General features: G+C 37.7%; 1 protein-coding gene across 2 annotated transcripts in view; it reads right to left on the bottom strand.

The window, feature by feature from the left end:
* Nucleotides 1-21,390, bottom strand: part of drd2b (dopamine receptor D2b) — a 96,057-nt gene that overhangs the window by 53,555 nt on the left and 21,112 nt on the right. For both annotated transcript variants that reach the window (XR_009271564.1, XM_058777658.1), the window contains exon 2: nt 5,930-6,236. Coding sequence is in view for 1 of the 2 variants with exons in the window: in XM_058777658.1 (XP_058633641.1) it covers nt 5,930-6,208 (279 nt within the window). In the remaining variant the exon portion in view is untranslated. The remainder of the gene's footprint in view (nt 1-5,929; nt 6,237-21,390) is intronic.

Below are 21,390 nucleotides of genomic sequence, written 5' to 3'. Positions count from 1 at the left end.
CGCCGTTAATCTATTCTCAAAGTTGGGCTGGGAGCTGGATCTATACTACGCAAGCTATGATGACTTTCACCTTGATATTTTAGCGCGGATGTATACCTAGCCGAATTGCACTGTAGGGGGCGAGAACGAGTCTTCGAACCTGTGTGTATGCGTGCTAACATGGATGCAGCTATGAAGCCGCCGGGTTTGCTTCAGGGAAAATTTATTTTTAAGAAGCTTCCCAATGGAAATCGGCAAGTCATTTCTGTCTCTACCTTACATGGTCGCGCTCTCTGTATCGCGAGCACAGCGGAGTTCCGCCCCGGTTCGCACACACACACACACACACACACACACACACACAAACAAACGTAAGCGCACACACAAGTGAGCCCACTCCTATTTGTAAATATTAAGCCGCAAAACGTCTATTTAAATATGACTTCTGTGTGTCTCTGTGTTAATGTATGGCGCAGACGCACGGGTTTGTTCACTACTCATACAGAAGACCGCGCGACGCTTGCGGCGATATAACGTCTGTCGTCTCACTAAATGAGGACATAAATACATGAACAACATCTCCAGAACTGCTCTGAGAGTCACTTCATGAGCATTCGAGCGTTTCATTTGAGAAAAACTATCCTCACGGCAACCCGTCAAAATAAAAGTTTGGTTTCACTTGAAGACATTGGGCAGAACGTAATAGGCTACTACTACTAAAACTATTAAAACCTTATCTTTAAGGAATAATCATACAATGTCTTCAATGTTATTATCAATATTAAATTCTTGATGACTGCTAGTTGTTTACTACTAGTAGTGAACTTATTCTGATCTACTTGGCAGAATTCAAATGAGCCATTTTAATCTAGATTAATTCCAAGATTACAGTGAGATTAATCTAGATTAAAAAAATTAATCTATGCCCACCACTAATATATATATATATATATATATACACACACACAGATGCTCCTGATATTAACATACTCACAAATGTATTTATTTATTTGGGTTGTTTGTATTTTATTGAATCTGCACCACAGATGAATCCTGATGACTTTCTTCAAACTGTTTTCCTCTGAGAGCACTGTACCAACATCAGATGTTCAACTACATTGATATTCTATGGTGAAACAAACTTCTTGACTACTGATTATTTTTTTTCTTCTTGAATCCATGGAAAGAAGCAGAAACACTTAAATAAAACAGGTAAATATCAGGTATGATTTACTTGTTTCACTTCTTGGACAGCATCTGTTGCAGGAATGACACACTACCAGTCCAAACTTTTTGAACAGTTTTTGTAAAGAATTCTCTTCTGCTCACCAAGCCTTTATGTCCAAAATACATAAAGTTGTATTTGCTAAAGCAGTAATATTGTGAAATATTTTTACTATTTAAAATAACTGCTTTCAATTTGAATATATTTTAAAATGTAATTTATTCCTGTGATCAAAGCTACATTTTCAGCATCATTAGTACTCCAAGTGTAACAATATACACTATACCATTCAAACGCTTGGAGTCAGTATATATAGAAATTAAAACTTTTATTTAGCACACAAGTGATGATAAAGACATTTATCCTGTTACAAACGATGCTGTTCTTCTGAACTTTCTATTCATCAAAAAAACCTGCAAAACCTCAGCTCTTTTAAAAATTAAAAATAATAATAATTATAATAACTGTTTTTTGAGCAGCAAATCAGAATATTGGAATGATTTCTGAAGGATCATGTGACTGGAGTAATGATGCTAAAAAGTCACCTTTGAAAGTCAGCTTTGATTGTTCCTAATAAACTGTTTAACTGTACTTGCAAGTGAATCTCAAGTTATTTTGTGTGATAGCTAAATATATTCTTAATAAACTACTATCAAAAAAATATAAATTTATTTTGTCCTCATATTCTTTCTTGTAACTCTTTCCTCTCAGTCACATACCTGACTGAATGACTCATTATGAAGCTCATTATGCAGCTCATAATGCGGGCCTTTGTCTTCTCAGGTGTGAATGTGACATCGGTACTACCCCAGGTTCTTCTGTCCTCTCGTCCTAGGCGTTTATGCTGAGACATACACACAGGGCAGGGACTTGTAAGTCTGGCGGCGTAGGCATCTCGTTCCCAAAGCGTTGTGAGGCAGCTCGAGTTCCCGAGGAGGAACATCTCCAGGTTACGCATGTAACCATGGTTCCGCTGCGTCACGTTGCCATATTTCTGGAATCCCTGCCAGCGCAGTTCTTCATGACTTGAGGCTGACGCCGGCTTTGCCGCACGTGCTTTTATGCTTCCTGGTCTCTGACGTCGCGCCCTTCCATTGGACAGATTACACAGCAGATAAGAGGCAGCGGGTGCACCGCATTAATTCATCCTTTCGCTTCGGAGCCGAGCGGTAGTGGTGAAGCTACTGCTCTTCCCTTCCAGAGAGTGTTCTGCGAGTGAGTGCCCCCTTCGGGTGTGGTAGCGTTGTCCGAGCCAGACCCAGAGATGACGGCTATGCTTTCCCGGGCCGCCGAGAATGCCGGGCTTGTGTGGAATCCTCCACCGCGTCCCGATCCTTTGAGGCTGGACGAGTGGTTTCTCGGTGGGGGTCGCGCTGGTTCTCAGCGCCCCCCTCTGGTGCCATTCTTTCCGGAAGTGCATGAGGAGCTTACAAGATCATGAAAGGCACCTTTTACTGCCCGAAACAAATCTTGTGGCTCCTCTGCTCTCACCACCCTCGATGGTGGGGCCGCTTTGGGGTATGCGGGCATCCCCTCGGTGGAGCGGTCTGTGGCCATGCAACTATGTCCAACAGCCGCTACCACTCTGCGGGGTGACCCATGTCTCCCCTCGCAGGCCTGTAAGTATTCGTCAGGTCTAACTGACAGTGCTTATAGAGCCTGTGGGGAGGCGGCTTCTGCCCTTCACGCCATGGCGTTACTGCAGGTCCACCAGGCCAAAGCCCTGAAAGACCTGCACGAGGGTGGTCATGACCTGGCGGTTCTACATGAGCTGCGTGCTGCGACGGACCTCGCGCTTCGAGGGCCTCGATCAAGAGGGTCGGGGACCTGCAGGCATTTTCGGTCGACGAATCGTGCCTTGAGTTTGGGCCGGCTGACTCCAGTGCAACACTGAGGCCCCGGCCCGGCTATGTGCCCAAGGTTCCTACCACTCCCTTCAGGGACCAGGTAGTGAACCTGCAAGCGCTGCCCCTGGAGGAGGCAGACCCAGCCCTAGCTTTGCTCTGTCCTGTACGCGCACTGCGACAGTATGTGGATAGAACTCAGAGCTTCAGGACCTCAGAACAGCTCTTTGTCTGTTACGGAGGGGAAGGCTGTCTCCAAGCAGAGGATGGCCCACTGGATAGTGGATGCCATCACCTTGGCCTATGGAGCACAAGGTGTGCCCTGCCTGCTCAGGTTGCGTGCTCACTCCACTAGGGGTGTCGCATCGTCCTGGGCGCTGGCTCGTGGTGCCTCGCTAGCAGACATCTGTAGAGCTGCGGGTTGGGCGACTCCTAACACGTTCGCTAGGTTTTATAGCCTACGTGTCAAACCGGTTTCCTCCTGTGTTCTCACCTCAAACAGGTAGTGGCACTAAGAGGCCCTGCTCAGAGTCGGCTTGCGGCGTTCTTTCGCCTAATTCTCCAGAGAGTTCCTTAACCAGCAAACCCTGTCGAGTCCTCCAGCACTCCGGCGTCCGGATGTGGCGGAGCGTCCGGCGCCAGGCCTTTCAGCCAATGAATTCTTGAAATCTGATGTGAGGCTAGTGCCCATATGAGAGACCCTGCCGGGATCCCATATATGTATTCCACTGTATGCTTATTAGAGCCGTGTTTCCCCTGGCAGACCACGTTCTGCCATATCTAATGATGCAGCCTGTGCCATCTCAGAGACTTCCATGTGCAATAGGGCCCTACGGGGTTACTTCACATGTCTAAATGCCACTTAACCCCCTCAGGGAGGAGGTGACTCCGCAGTGTGCCTCTTCCAAATGGAAGGGCACGCTTCCCAGTGTTATCCAAGTCCTACTGTCTGGGTTGTCCAAGGAACAACAGTAGTTGACCTTCTCTGTGTAGAGCCCGGTCCTATCGTCTGCCTTATAGGAAGGATCAGGAGGCCTACACAGGGCACTGGAAGGGGCAGCTCCTGTGGCGCTTTGGTAGGGATCCCAATTTGTCGGTCATCCGACGTGACTCAGAGTGACCGACTGAAAGGGAATGTCTCGGTTACATATGTAACCCTCGTTCCCTGAAGAAGGGAACGGAGATGTCACGTCCCGTCGCCACAGTCGCTGTACCACCGCTGAGCGGCCGGGTCACCGGCTCGGCTCCTCAGCGAAAGCATGAATTAATGCGGTGCACCCGCTGCCTCTTACACTCACTCTGTGATCAGCGGCAGCTGGATGCAATGATCGCATGCCAATGTCCATTGGCTCGTTTAGTTACACTCGAAGTGGATTGGTCTCTCTGGCGAGATCCCAATTCGTCGGTCATGCGTAACCTGGAGATGTTTTTCACTAACCACGCATAAACGTTTCTTTCTCAAAAACAAAATCATGTACATAAATGCTGCTAACATATTATTGTAGCCCAGTTTGTGCTGTTTACAGTGTTATAAGACTTTAGCCATTTATATGTTTATAAGCAACTGAAAAAAGCACAAATGTAAGGGCATGTCAAAACTTCTCCAGGCCCCCAAAACACCCTCAGACCCCAGAGGGTTAAAAGAAAAATATGTCAAAGACGACCACAAACTCTTCAGCAGCTGGAAACCTAAGAGAGGGACCAAATTCCAACACCAAAACTCCAGAAACTCATAACCTCAATGCCCAGATGTCTTCAAACTGTTTTGAAAAGAAGAGGAGATGCAACACCATGGTAAACATGCCCACGTCCCAACTATTTTGAGACCTGTAGCAGGCATCAAATTTGAAATGAGCTCATTTTGTGCATAAAATTGTAAGATTTCTCAGTTTAAACATTTGTTATGTTATCTATGTTGTATTGTGAATAAAATATTGGCTCATGTGATTTGAAATTATTTTAGTTTTCGTTTTATTCAAATTTAAAAAACGTCTCATTTCCGGAATTCCTGTTGTAGTTGACTAAATCTACTGTATACTTAGTCAACTAAAAGTAAAAAATCAGATCAGTACAACTAAATGGCATTTTAGTCAAGACTATGACAAAAACTAAATAAAAATTTGCTGTCAAAATAAACACTGGTTTCTGTGTATTTTTACAGAAAACTTTAAAAGCGATATATTTATGTTGCAAGATGTCAAGCAAGAAACTGAAAGCTCTTGTGTGTAGTTTAGGGACCAATTCTCACTATTAACTAATTGCTTATGAGCAGGCATTACCATGCATGCATATTGGCTGTTTATTAGTGCTTAAAAAGCAAATATTAATGCCTTATTCTGCAAAATATCTTGCATAAAAATTCCACAATAGCACATTCAGTGTTCTATTTGTGGTCCCATACAGACTGTAACACCTAAGGACATAAGGAGAAAAAGTAAAATTACCCTACTGATGCATTTCTGCAGCTCAATTAGTCCTCTAGTTCCTATGGAACCTTTGTGGAGCTACAAATTATAGTCTGAGGTGCAATATGTTTCAAGGACAAAGGACAGATCAATTGGCTATCTGGGAGCTGGAAATCACACAGCCGACACAGAAGCCGTGTGGTGCCGTGTGCATTATAAACCCGAAAGCTGTAAGGCGCCAGCTTACAGAAGCCCCTGGGACTTGTCCCGAAGGCGTTGTTAGCTGATTATCCAATTAAATTAATTCAACAGCACATATTTAAACAATAGAGAGGCACTTTGAATCATGCCTCATATATTTAAAGTGTTTAAAAGTCAAGGTTGAGGCTCATTTTTTTGACGTACAGTCTTAGGTTATTTTCAACTTTCAGCAACCCAGAAATGTGGCTCCATATGACAAAATTAATGTTTCTTACCTCAAGGTACACCACCCAGGGCATAACTAATGTGGCCACGAGAAGATCTGCCACCGCCAGGCTGACAATGAGGTAATTAGTGGTGGTCTGCAACGCTTTCTCTCGGGAGACTGCCATACACACCAACACATTGCCGAAGACAATGACAAAGATGAGGAGAGTCAGGAGCATGGCATAGTAGTTATACTGATGCTTGGCCCCACAGCTTGTGCTGTTGAGGGCCCCGGTCCCGTTGTCATAATAAGTGTCATTGTAGGGATACTCCGTGAGGAAATCCATGAGCTGTGGCCAGGGAAGAAGCCTGAAACTGAGAGACATAATTCACTGTCAGTGAAGCCGCAAACATGGAATGAAACCAAGCAGTAGTATGCCAACACAAAGGAAAATGTTATTGATCAGAGGTTGCTCTATCGTATCACAGTAGAGTTTTCTGTTGTTTCATTTGTAGCAGACTGCGTAATTTATAGCTCATGTTAATCACCAAATGGAACGAAAATTAGGATTGTTTTCAAACAGCTTTCCAAAACACTCCTGAAGTCATAAGCATTTGATATTGAATTGAAAATTCTTACTTTTTTCTTAAAATTCAGTTTATATATTAAAAGTTTATATCTTAAAATTCGGACTTATTTTCTCAGAATTCTGAATTTACATCTCACAATTCTCAGTTTTTCTTTGACTTCTGAATGTACATCTCATGATTCTCACTTTTTTCTCTGAATTCTTACAATTCTCCTTTTTTGGTTTCTGCCATGGAATAAAAATGGTTACTGCAACATTTTATCTCACAATTATCACACTTTTATGGTTTTTCACAGTTTATATCTTACAATTCTGATTTCCCCAGAATTCTGGATTTACATATAAAAATTCTCAGTTTTGTCTCTGAATTCTGTGTTTACATCTTGCAATTCTACTTTTTTTCGGTTTCTGCCACAGAATAAAAAAGGCAACAGCTATTTGCACAAGGTGTAAATAGTGATAGAGGCTTTTTACACTTAGTGCAAATAGCAATGGATTATATTTACACTAAGTGAAAATAGTATTTTTTAGTGATATGCAATTTTCCACTAAGTGCAAATAGCTATAGATTCTATTTACACTATGTTAAAATAGCAGGATTTTCTGCTATTTATACTACTTATTGCAAATAGTGGCAATTATCTGCACCTCAGTATTGTAATACATTATAAAACAGTATGCAATAATAACTTGGAGTGTAAATTTTAATTTTAATTCAAATTATTAAATGGATGTCACCTTATTGGGATAAAATCCTTCCCTACACCTTACCCTACCCGATACTTTATTTTCAACTTTTTGATTATTTCCTCCATTTTTATTAAAAATAAATGCTTTTATGATGTGATTTGAAAAAAGGAGTATGACACATTTTACCATCTGCGTCACTGGAGCTGACGACCGACAACCGTCTTTTGTAATGTTGACTTGCCCAATCACATGTTGGTGGGCGGAGTTAGGGTAAATAGCCTCTGCCAACAAGGTGGGCTATTTGCACTTAGTGTAAATAGACACTCCGTAAAAAGGGCAATTGCACCTTTTATCTCACAATTTAGATTTTTTTTCCTCACAATTCTTTAAAATGTTTAAAGTTACAACTACCTTTCTTAATTTAACAAAGGTTTGAGTTTATATCTCAGACTTTTAATAGCATCCATAATAGCATTATAGGATTTCAAGTTTGTGAGGGTGTCAAAAACTCAGAAAAAAAAAGGAGACAATATTTCTGGAGTCTTGTTTCTCATTTTTGTCCTTAAAAAAAAGTCTTTGTTTGCAGTCGTTTAATGAGAGGTCATTTATATTCACACAAAATGTTTTGTGACTGTATGAGGACAGATTCAATTTGATACAGAAACAAAAGCGGTGAGACGCTGAGGAAGAAAAAATTAATGAGAACTGGGAATCATGAGCACTCTTGCACACTATGGGTGACACTGAGCATTGTAAGTGAACAATCAGCACAATCACAGCATTCACCTGACACTCAGTCACACCCATCTTCATTTCCTATGTATAATATTTGAGACACACACATTATTGAAAATATCTTCTATCCTTCCTCCAATTTCTTCTCTAAGCTCCATAACACTGGACAGCTGCTGAAACATGATTGATTTTCTGTGTGAATAGTGGCATAATAGCTGTCTTGTATTGATTCGGAATTTACACAGCAAGATCTATTCCTGCTTCAAAATCAACATCTCAAACCGACAGGAAAAAGCAGCGAGGCTGAGAATACAAGCTACTAAAGCTTAGGAACAATTATCGTATATATTACAAATATATAATATTTATTAAAATAATGTTTTAATTCCTCCATAAAATTTAAAAAATATATATATATTATTTTTCTTATGTCTGGGGCAAACTATCAAATGAGAAATTACAGATAACATAAGTATTTACATCTCAGTACTTATAAAGTCAGAAATCCAATTAAACAAATTCTTGCTTTCTCTAGCAGTTATTTTGTACATTGGTTTTGAAAATCTAGTTCTTAAACTAGTAAAAGTAAATGTACTAGTACATTTTGTAAATTATTTGCTCAAATCTAAATCTAAAATTATAGTATTGTCTTATTTTGCTTTCAAATTAAGTAACATGAACACAATGTTGAAAAACACTGGTATACATTAGAATAGAGACAGCTATATAAAAATGATTTTAACTATATATATATATACACACACTAAAAAAATGGTGCTATATAGGACTAAAAGTGGTTCTTTGAACGTAATCATAGGGGAACCACTTTTGGTGCTGTTCTTCACCGGTTCTTTGGCATGACTGAGGTCTAATATGCTCTTGTATGGTTCTTCAGCGGTTCTTCAGTGGTTCTTTGGGGTGATTAAGGTGCTATATAGCACCACTGCCGTACAAAGAACCTGTAAACCCCTTTAAAGGTTCTTTACGAGCCAAAGAACCACTGTTGGTGCTGTTTAGCACCATTTTTGTTGAAGAAATACAATGCAATATGGCACCTCTTATTGTTCTACATAGCACCATTTGACAAAGGTGCTGTATAGGTGCACAGGGCCCTCTTCGCTATTGACTCTTCCAGGAGTGAGGAAGAGTCAATAGCGAAGAGGGCCCTGTGTCTCAACATGGAAGGACCAAAGAAGTGATGGATGGATCGGATAAAAGAAGACATGAAACATGACAATGTCGCCCCCGATGATGCCCTCGATCGGAAGAAATGGAGAGCAATCTGCCGAAAAGCGGACCCGCATTGTGAAGGGATAAAAGCTAGGAGAGAGAGCACCTTTAAAGGTATGGTACTATATAGCACCAAAAGTGGTTCCCCTATGATTATAAGCCAAGAAACACTTTTAGTGCTATATAGCACCATTTTTTTTTGTGTGTATATATATATATATATATATATATATATATATATATATATATATATATATATATATATATATATATATATATATATATACCGGACTATTAATACGCACAACCATACACCAAATAGAGGGATAACACTATTGTGAATGTGTCAGTGAATGTTTAATTAACTTTTTCTTTTTTTAATTTCAAAAATAGACACATGATGAGAAATATTCATTGGACTATAAAACGTATGAATCTATACTGCTGGTTACGGTGTAAACCAACACACACCTCTCTCTTGAATCTCCTGAATTAGACATGTGATTTGGTGTGAAAATTAAGCCTGATCTGTGTTCATCCTCAATCAAATGCTTAGGACTTGTGAATGACAGTTTATCTAATCCAACATGTCACCAACCTCCTCACACTCGTTCACTCTGTTACACAGGTTTTCTAACATTTGCCCTCTTTAAGTCTAAAGCCTATTGCTGTTGAGCTTTAGAATATTCGGCTTCTGATTAAAGCACTGAATTCTCAAGAGAGTCATTTTATCTTGTTAAACTCAGTCAAGTCAGTGCACAGATGAACTATATGTTGTACAATAAGACACTTACAAATGATAATAGCAAAGTGTAACGAACCAAGAAAAACACAAATGTTCAAGCATCAAGGCAAAAAAAAAAAAAAAATCAATGTATAGTCTTTCATCCTTTTCATTCTCATAGAAAGAAAAAGTAAGACAAATCTACAAACAAAGAACGGAGAATAAAACAAATGACCTTTTACAGAAACAATCTCCCAGGTCCTTTATATCAACAATCTATATTTGTTGCCCTCCACCCGTACCCAGCATCACCTCTGTGAATGTGTGTGTGACGCTGGCGCCACAGACTCAATGGAGCAAGTAAGGGCTGCTGATTGATGCAAACTGTCTGACAGAATGATGTCTGTGTCAAACACAGCAGAGAGGATCCTCCATCCAGCTATGACCCAACAAGAATCTATGAATCACTTCGAGCCAATGAGCCTCTTCACTTTCCTCAGGATTGGTCGTCTGAATTGCTATTTTCATTTATTTCAAATCCTAAATGACTAGGATGTAATTTGCACATTTTTACAGGGTATTTTAATTTTAATGTCTGTTATTAGAAGAAAATGAAGTGATTCAGTCATATTCAGTCAGTGATGTTTACAGAGTAGTTCTTTCTTGTTGGGCCAGTTAATAACATACTTTTAACTTAATATTCCTCAAAGTAAGTTACTGACATGACAAAAAAAAATATTAAACATTCTTGACTTGAGATTGAACTGAAAGGATAAATCTTTCAGTTAAAACTTAAATTCATTATACTGTATATATATGCAAAAAACATTTATAATAACATTTCATAATGAGATTTCTCTCCCATTTTAAATTCTTATTCTCCAACGAAAGGATATATATATATATATATTATTATTATTATTTTTTTCTCTAATGCATATTGGCCACAATTAATCATGCCCTTTTATTCAATACTTTTTGCAACCTCCTTTTCCCAAGATAACAGCCCTAAAATGCCTGATAAGTTTAGAGAGCATCTGACAAGAGATCAGAGACCATTCCTTCATCCAGAATCACTGCAGAGCCTTTAGATTCCCAGCTCCATGTAGGTGCTTCTCTTCAGTTTATATATATATATATGTATATATGCTAATTCATGTGTGTCCTTGATCTAAAGTAAGACTGACAGGCTCATGTATTTCAGTGCGCCAGGCCTAAACTACATCTGTTATCAGGGTCTGACTGCTGCCGGTCTGCACTTTGCCTCTTGAGATATCTAGGCGAAGGCAGACATGGATTAAGCTTTTGAATGAAAATTAATGCTGGGGAGGAACAAGGTGATTTCTGCTTCTGCTATATGTAACAATTAGCCCCAAACAACTTTCACCAATCAATAGCATGTGGCACTTTGATTTGACTGAATGAAGGCTGGTTTCCTGCAGCAGAGGATCTCTGATATTCCGTTGCTCTCTGATTAGCTGTCCAAGACATCTTGGTCTAGTTGGATACAGTATTTGACATGTCTTTCATGGCCAGAGAGCCCTGTTTCTGACAGTGTATGATTGTGATCGCATAAATGAGAACTGACCCCCCAGACAAACCAGTGGCTGGTAAGATATCACAAAACAGTTGGACTAGATCAGGCAATAGGACAGTGTGGAAACTACAGAGAAAGAAAAAGCAATTTCAGTGTCATTTTCTTCATATCTGCTCCCACCCACAGTAAAAGTGGTCTTTTCGTGATACGCACTTGAACACATGATGGGGGGGAAAAGATTGTATTGCAATTTCTGCAGGCAAAGCATCATTCAACTCTACCTCACAACAACCAATATGTGCAGTCTGTGGCACTGGGAGGAGGGAGGATGTCGTATTGCAGGAGTGATGTAGCGAATGGAGATATATTGGGTTGTGAAATGAATCAAGGTTTCTTTTCAAAGCCCCAGAGTGAAGATCTTTTTGAGCGTTGATACAGCTTAGTCACTTAACAATGTATGTATATGTATATTATATATATTATAATGTTATAATATATGTATTATATTATAATTAGAAGACATTTAAGGTGCTAACACAGAGGTTTGTTCCTACATGTTACTTAGATCAAGGGTTTTCAAACTGTTTGACACCAAGGGCCCCAAGTTATGATGATCCCTCTTTTATGCAATAGATGCAACAGTCAGGTTTGGGAAGTAAAATTGCCATTCATTTTTTTCCATGGGGGAACTGATTTTTAACAATAACAATAACAGATCTAGTGTGAGCTACAAGGCTGTTAGTAGATTCACATGCTATTGTTAAAGCCACCAGCAGACATCTCTATCTCTCTCTCTCTCTCTCTCTATATATATATATATTTAAAGATGTTGGTAATATATAGAAAAATGTATTTTAAATTTATTTCCAAATGCTTGTATTTAGATAGATTTTTAGAAGTTGATATATATATATATATATATATATATATGAAGAGCTCTCTTCCAAAACGCTATAAATCCATTTGAATAGTTTTCATGAAAATGCCATTTTTTTCCATAGACCCATACATTTTGTTAATATTCAGTTTATCCTGTTAAAATGGTCTGTTGGCTCAGTCTGAACATGTTAAACAATGATTGTTAAATGAAACAACAACATTGTCGATTATAAATTCAAAGGTTTTATTTTTCGTTTTTTTTCAAAACGCTACAAATCCATCCTTTTTTTTTTTTCTTTTAATTGTTGAAATTCATCATCAGGACGTCCAGTGACAGCTTCTCGACAGAAACGGGTCGCACCAGCCTTGTGTTGACATCCCACAGTGAGTATTAACACGCCACCTGAGTGACGAACCTTCTTTTTTTGTTGTTTTTTGTGATTTTCTTTGTCCAGTCGGCATTTTCTACCCCCAGGTGTAGGTCTCACTGGCTCATCCAGGCCATCAAAAGTGTTATTAGAGTTTAAAGCACTCATTTTGAAGACTGAGCACAAACAAACGCTTCAAAGCGTCGCCATGTTGGATTGCATCGAACGAATTCTGATTGGTCGAAGTCACGTCTGGACTGAGAGACAAACACTGGGTAAGTAGCAACAAAATTCTTTAATAATCCTCAACAGAAATAGTCTTCCCACAAAGGGTTCCAAACGAGAACATAACATAAGATCTTTGCACTGAGGGATGATCACTCTTATCTTGGCTCTCCTTTAGGTGAACACGGGCAGGAGATAGTGGTCAGTGGGTTCCAGCAGTCCAGAAGGTAGGTGGCGGTATGAGACTGGCTTGCAACCTTGAGATCAACCAACGAGGGAGTGAGGTGAGTGTCTAGATGTAGTGTGCAGGTAAGTGACGTCAGGTGGTGATCAGTAATCAGGTGATTGTGAGCGGGTGTAGGTGGTTGATGTGGTGGGTGGATCTGTGACAGTCGAGAGGACATATCGCATCTAGGCTAAAAACAGGTTCAGCGCTTATAGCGGTTTGGAAAGGAACTGCATCTTGCAGTACATTTTAAACAAGGAAATATAGCGATTTGGCATGAAACATTGATGGAGCAGTGAATAGGTTCAGTACACAGCAAAATGGCATGACAAACTCATTTTTTTTTAATTTGGCGTTTATCGCGATTTGGAAAAGAGCTCTTCATATATATATATATATATATATATATATATATATATATATATATATATATATATATATATTTAGCCCATTTAGTAATGTCAATGACAGAATCATGCCGATGAGTGATGCAGTGTCGTCTGAGGGCCCGAAGACCACGGGCATCCAACAAAAGTCTTCGGCCTTGTCCCTTATGAACAGAGATTTCTCCAGTTTCTCTGAATCTTTTGATGATGTTATGCACTGTAGATGATGAGATTTGCAAAGCCTTTGCAATTTGGCATTGAGGAACGTTGTTTTTAAAGTATTCCACAATCTTTTTATGCACTCTTTCAAAGATTGGAGAGCCTCTGCCCATCTTTACTTCTGAGAGACTCTGCCTCTCTAAGACATCCCTTTTATAGCTAATCATGTTACAGACCTGATGTCAATTAACTTAATTAGTTGCTAGATGTTCTCCCACCTGAATCTTTTCAAAATGTTTTGCTTTTTCAGCCCTTTGTTGCCTTCGTTCCAACTTTTTTGAGACCTGTAGCAGGCTTCAAATTTGAAATGAGCTCATTTAGTGGATAAAAGTGTAAAATTTATCTGTTTAAACATTTGTTATGTTCTCTATGTTCTATTGTGAATAAAATATTGGCTCATGTGATTTAAAAGTCTTTTAGTTTTCATTTTATTAAAATGTAAAAACATCGAATTCGGGTTATGTCTATATATATATATATATATATATATATATATATATATATAGTCATGGCCAAAAATATTGGCACCCTTGGTAAATATGACCAAAGAAGACTGTGAGAATGAATCTGCATTGTTAATCCTTTTGATCTTTTATTAAAAAAATTCACAAAAATCTAACCTTTCATTGGATAATAAGAATTTAAAATGGGGGGGGGGGATATCATTATTATCATTTTTTCTCAAATACACGTTGGACACAATTATTGGCACCCCTAGAAATTCTTATGAGTGAAATATCTCTGAAGTATATTCCCATTCATATTCACAATTTTGAACACTCCAGGGTGATTATGAACATGAAATTATCCAGCCATGGCTTCCTGTTTCACAGAAATGTAAATAGGAGAGAAAACAAAACCCAAATTCCCTTAATCATCCATCACAATGAGAAAAACCAAATAATATATTTCTGATGTGCAGCAAAAGATAATTGAGCTTTAAGAAAAGAGCTAGAGCAGTCAAAATTCCCATTTCCACCATCAGGGCAATAATTAAGAATTTCCAATCAACATAAAATGTTACGAAACTGCCTGGAAGAGGACGTGTGTCTATATCGTCCTAATGCACGGTGAGGAGGAGAGTTTGAGTGGCTAAAGACTCTCCAAGGACCACAGCTGGAGAATTGCAGAAAATTGTTGAGTCTCGGGGTCAGAAAACCTTAAAAAAAAATTGTCAAACAGCACCTACATCACCACATGTTGTTTGGGAGGGTTTCAAGAAAAATTCTCCTCGCTCATCCAAAACCAAACTCCAGCATATTCAGTTATTAGACACGACTGGAACTTCAAATGGGTCTGGCTTCTATGGTCAGATGAAACTAAAAAATGAGCTTTTTAGATGGATTTGGTGAACACAGGGATAAAAAGTACCCCATGTGTACAATGAAATATACTGCTGTATTTTTGATGTTGTGGGCCTATATTTCTGCTGGAGGTCCTGGACATCTTGTTTAGACACATCGCATCATGGATTCTACAAAAATACCAACAGATAAAAAATCAATAAGTGACTGACTCTGTTAGAAATCTTATAATGGGCCATGTTTGGATCTTCCAACCGTACAATAATCCAAACACAAACCTCAAAACAACACAAAAATGGGTCACTGAGCACAAATCCAAGCTTCTTCTATGGCCATTCCGGTCCTCTGACCTGAACCCTATAGAAAATTAGTGGGGTGAACTGAAGAGAAGAAGCACCAACATGGAGCTGGGAATCTAAAGGGTCTGGAGTGATTCTGGATGAAGGAATGGTCTCTGATCTCTTGTCAGGTGTTCTCTAACCTCATCAGGCATTATAGGAGAAAATTTTGAGCTGTTAAACTGGCAAATGGAGGTTTCAAAAAGTATTGAATAAAAGGGTGCCGTTAATTGTGGCCAATGTGTATTAGAGAAAAACATTTATTTCATAATGATATTTCCCCCATTTTAAATTCTTATTATCCAATGAAAGGTTAGATTTTTGTGATTTAAAAAAAATAAAAGATCAAAAGGATAAACAATGCAGATTCATTTTCACAGCCTTCTTTGATCATATTTACCAAAGGTGCCGATATGTGTATATATATATATATATATATATATAGCCAAAATGTTACTTAAAGTAAGTCAACATAGTATTTTATCTTCTTAAAACTTCATTTCACCGTAAACAAATACAAAATTAGCTACAATATAAAAGTCTTCTGTTTTAAGATAAAAATAAAAACATTTTGTTAGTCAAAGCTGAATTTATTTGCCTTAGACTTTCGACAACTCCAAACGACCTTCATGTTTACATAATCATATTTCCTGTTATGTACTAAAAATAGAAACTAGACTAAAAATATGTACTAGCAAGAAAGAAAGAAAGAAAGAAAAAGAAAAGAAAGACAAAAATTAGCAAAACCTACAATAATTCCTGCAGTCAGTACAGTATGTGTTCTGTACATCACCTCTCAAGACAAAATACTATTTAAACATTTTTGTATTGGGAGTGTCACTTGCATTTAGAAAAACCTAATGGAACAGCTTAAAACCAGAAACCATGGTTAGACCAATATAACAATGCAATTAAATTAAGCAGTTGGTTCTTTTCAGTGTATATGACTTTCACGTGTGTTTCAAGTAAATTACACAGCAAAATAAGAAACAGTCTAGCATACTTATTTTGTGCACTGTTTTATGGGAATATAGAGAGAGACCTCAGCTGAACTTGTAAGTTGAAAAAACATGTTCAAGAAAATTAGTCATTGTATAAATATTATAAAAATGTTATTAGAAGTTTCTTTTAAATGGTAAACCAAGCTCACAGCACAATTTGTTAAGTGCTGTACTTGCTGTTTAAAGGGCAAATCTGTATAATGATGCAGTGACCTTTGCTTATCTTAGGTCCTATACATAGTGTGCCAGAAGTATATGAAGATGTGCAATCTGCAGTGGAGAGCAGTTTTTATATTTCTCTCAGAAGAGTTAAGGTCAACACAGAGAAGGAAAGCTGATCTTAGATAACTACAAAAGGGCACTTAGACCTGGAGAATGTAGTCCCGCATTTCTATCTTATCTCATCTACCATATTATGAGGGGGAAATCATTTTAATACTTGAGGGAATCAGCTGACAGCTTCCCAGGATCTGTTTTCAGTAATGATACTCAGTGTATCACTCAATATACAGTATCACGTAAACATGCCAGTTTGTTTGGTCATGGTGACATGTGCAAGGATGTTGTGGGTAGCTGGACTTGTTAGGGCTGGGTAAAGTCAAAAAACCTCCTCTCAACAAGTTACATGATTTAAGGTATCAATCATGCTGATAGTGGTATATGTTTAGGGGCTGTTAGGGCCGTCCACAAAAAAAAAAAAAGGATGTTTCTGGTTTTGAAAATAGTATTCAATCCTATTCAAATGGAAAACCGCAGTGCAAGTGAATGGAGAAGAAGCCAGGGTTTTCTTGACAGACCGTCTTAAACACACGGCATTCATGCACAAGATGATAAAAAGCAGGGAGATGCAGCACAATGCATGTTTACATAGAAAATCAATAATAAAAAAAAATATTTTTTAAAATCAGCAATAACTTTTTGGTACACTATTTTACACTCAATCTTATCATTCTGGGGTGCAACCACATAACTCGCTGCTTAACTACCACCAATGTTGGGAAGTAACTAGTTATATGTTACGGAATTACGGAATTTAATTACAAAATGAAAGTACTTGAAATCAGTAACAGTTACTGAGAAAAAATGTGTAATTAAATTACATTTACTTTGATTACAAAGGGGGTTACATCTGATTGTTTTCCCACACTCCCACATACAGATGGGATTTATTGATTGATTGATTTCTTTCATAAATTGGAGTGACTGCTCTAAAATATGAAACACCAATGTTTCAGGAGTTTATAACATGCTTAATTTGATAACTCTTTTATTTCCTATATGGGTTTATATATATATGCTTTATTTTTTTAAGATTAACAGTTTTCAGTTAGATTCCAGTGTTGCCTGTCATAGCTATGCAAAGATTTGATTTCAAAAACAGTATCATTAAACACAGCTATTAAACTATTTCTTGTTATGATTTTAAATCTATATTTAACCTCAGAATGATCTTAAAATAAGTCTGATTTTGTGGTGGCTGTGCTTCAAAGGGGACATCGGATGCTATTTTCCACACGTTGGTATGATTCTTTAGGGTCTCCTTGAAATGGTCTCTGTGGTCATGTATAACAACACTATTTAAAAAAATTAAAAAAACAGCATATTTTTTGAGTTACATAGAATTAAACATTGTATCGTTAAAGTTGGTTTTATACCTTATATTGCTATCATATACTGTTGTGTACCAACATTAACACAAGATTTCCCCCAAGTCATGTTTAATCGGAGATACAAGATTTATGATTTGGGAGCAGGGAGATACGAGATTACACTGTCATTGATAAGAATGGTACGGACACAGACATCGCTGCTGCCAGCAGTGTTCATCAAAGTCTGCAGTCGCATTGAGCCTTTTGACAAGAGACAAGGCTTTAAGAGCTAATCGAAGCTAATGATTGTGGTTACATACATCTTCCTAAACTCTATTTTAAACTTTAGAGCTATGAGTGATGTAATACCAAAATAAAACTGAGGCTGTCTAACAGGCGGAAATTAATCTGCACGCAAACAAAGTCGGTGGTCGCGTTGAGCCTTTTGACAAGAGAAAAGGCTTCAATAGTTAACCAAAGCTAACGACTGTGATTACATACATCTTTAAGAGCTATAGACCATTTCAACGGCTATTCGGCTGTTTAAGGAAGTGACGTCTTTGGTCCTTGGACGTTTCCGGTTAATGTTCGAGCGCATTCAAAACAATGGCGGCAGGCGCTTGATACACAGTAGGATTGCGATAATTAATTTAATCCTGCTGTTTAAATTGTCAAAATTAAAATTGAGATCCTTGTTGCTCAGTGGTTGGGTGCTCTCTCTGGGCTGGAACTAACATTCATTTATAAATAATCGGAAATTAAAGGGTTAGATTTCCGAGAAACGCGCCTGGATTGCAGCAGTGAAGCGAGAAGGCAGAATAGCAACTAGCAGCTCTAGGATATACAGCGCACATTTCCATTCAGGTAAGGAAATATTGCCCCCCATTTGATTATTTGTATTTCTTTACGTTAACTCTTCAAGTATGATGCAGCATTGTGTTTCCATCATTGTTTACATATGCGCCTAGCGTTTTGATTCTTTTTTAGTGAAAAAGGCCAAGCTTTATTTCCGTTTTATTGCAAGTATTATGAGGGCCTCAGCTATCTTGTCAGCAGATAAATGCAGTGCGTAACACATTATAGAAATGTACACTGTAAACTTGAATATTGTATAGTGTAACAGTTAACTGCAGTAGTTTATATTACTTTTTGTAAGTGGAATGGAATGAAGCATTTATATAGCGCTTTTATTGTGTATTGCTATACACCCAAAGCGCTTTACAATCATGTGGGGGGTCTCTCCTCAACCACCACCAGTGTGCAGCATCCACTTGGATGATGCGACGGCAGCCACAGGACAACGGCACTCACCACACACCAGCTACAGGTGGAGAGGAGAGAGAGATAGAGCCAATCAAGTGGATGGGGATTATTAGGAGGCCATGATAGACAAGGGCCAGTGGAGGGAATTTGGCCAGGACACCGGGGGTTACACCCCTACTCTTTACGATGAGTGTCATGGGATTTTTAATGACCACAGAGAGTCAGGACCTCGGTTTAACGTCTCAAGTTTACAAAAGGTAACGGTAAAAAAAATGTCATCACTTATTAAGCTTGTCTAATGTTAATTCCAACATGTACTGATGTATTAAACAATAATATAATTATTTTTAAATATTGTGCATTAAATTTAATTTAATTGTTTTTCTACTTTTGTCTTTAGGAAAGCCATCATCTTTAATGTCACTGAGTGCTACAGGGAGACAGGACAGTGCCAAACCATATGAACACCCAGATGTGTTTGAAAACTTGAGGATGAAATGCAATGTAGTACTTAAAGCTGCTCATGGCCAGGCCAGATACTGACTGCTTCTTTTGATATTTATCACATATTAATACATTTGGTGGAAACAGTTGAAAGTGAGATGATGTCTTTTGTTTATATGCAGTATTGGTCAAAGTCACACTATACATTACTATTAGTATTAGATTTATTACTATTAGACACATTACTATTTTTTAATGTTTTTAAAAGACATCTCTTATGCTCATCAAGCCTCCATTTTATTTGATCAAAAATACAGACAAAAACAGTAATATTGTGAAATATTATTACATTTTAAAATAATGGTTTTGTTTTAATATTCTTTATATTTATTTCTGTGATGCAAAGCTGAATTTTCATCAGCCTTTACTCGTCTTGTCACATGATCCTTCAGAGATCATTCTTATGTGCAGATTTGATATTTGGTTATTGTCAGTGTTGGAAAAAATTGTGCTGCTTAATATTTTTCTGGAACCTGTGATGCTTTATACAGAATTGATTGATTGAATCCTGGCAGGGATTTTCAAAATATAGAAATATTTCCTAACAGTATGTCCTTACTATCACTTTTTTAATCAATTTAAAATCCTTGCTGAATACATGTATTAATATTCTTTCAAAAAAAATAAATAAATAAAAAATACTGACCCAAACTTTTGAACAGTAGTAGCATGTTGCAAAATATTTATATTTTAAATAAATGCTGTTCTTTTATTCTTCAAAGAATCCTAAAATTATCACAGGTTATAAAAAAATATTAAGCAGCACAATTGTTTCCAACACCGATAATAAGCATATTAGAATGATTTCTGAAGGATCATGTGACACTGATCACTGGAGTAATTATGCTGTAAATACAGATTTGATCACAGAAATAAATTATATTTTAAAGCACATTAAAATAGAAAACCATTATTTTAAATTGTAATAATATTTCAAAATATGACTCTTTTTGTCTGTATTTTTGATCAATTAAATGCAGGCTTGATGAGCATTGGAGACTTCTTTTCAAAAAGTCTGTTCTGTTTTGTTTTTCTCATCTGGTCGACGCTACAGAGCTCTGAGCACCAGAACGGCCAGCACAGGAACAGTTTCTTCCCTCAGGCAATCCATCTCATGAACACCTGACAATAATTGTGGAACACACACTATTTATACACTTATACACTTATTTATCTAACACACATATTTAGTCTACATTTCAATTGCACATAATATACCTGTACATATAACTGTCTATTGTTATATACCTGTACATGCAATTGTCAATTTGTATATTGTAATTCCTTATTTACTTGTTCTATTGTTTAATTCTTCTTTTTATTATGTGTGTTTTTTGTCCTGTCGCTGTCATTCTGTTGCACTGTGGAAGCTTCTGTCACAAAAAAAAAACAAATTCCTCGTATGTGTAAACATACCTGGCAATAAAGCTCATTCTGATTCGGAAAAACATTAAAAATAGTAATAGTGCCCACACTTTTGACCAGTACTACTGTATGTGTATGTGTTTACAGTAAATGTGCATAAAAACATTTATACCCACATATATACTGTATTTAGTGTGTGTGCATTTATTAATCTGCATGTAGGCTATACTTTTATCTTTTAAAAAAACTAATAAAGGTGTGTGAAAAACACGGTAGCCAGCACTGAATTGCATTCATCTTATTTGTGACAACATGATGGCCAATAGAGCATTCAAATTATTTCTCGCACTGTTCCA

The sequence above is a fragment of the Onychostoma macrolepis genome, chromosome 05 (genome assembly GCF_012432095.1).
Source record: "Onychostoma macrolepis isolate SWU-2019 chromosome 05, ASM1243209v1, whole genome shotgun sequence".
NCBI classification, from domain to species: Eukaryota; Metazoa; Chordata; class Actinopteri; order Cypriniformes; family Cyprinidae; genus Onychostoma; species Onychostoma macrolepis.
Note: the sequence above shows the minus strand (reverse complement) of the source record. Positions and strands in the feature narration are given on the sequence as shown.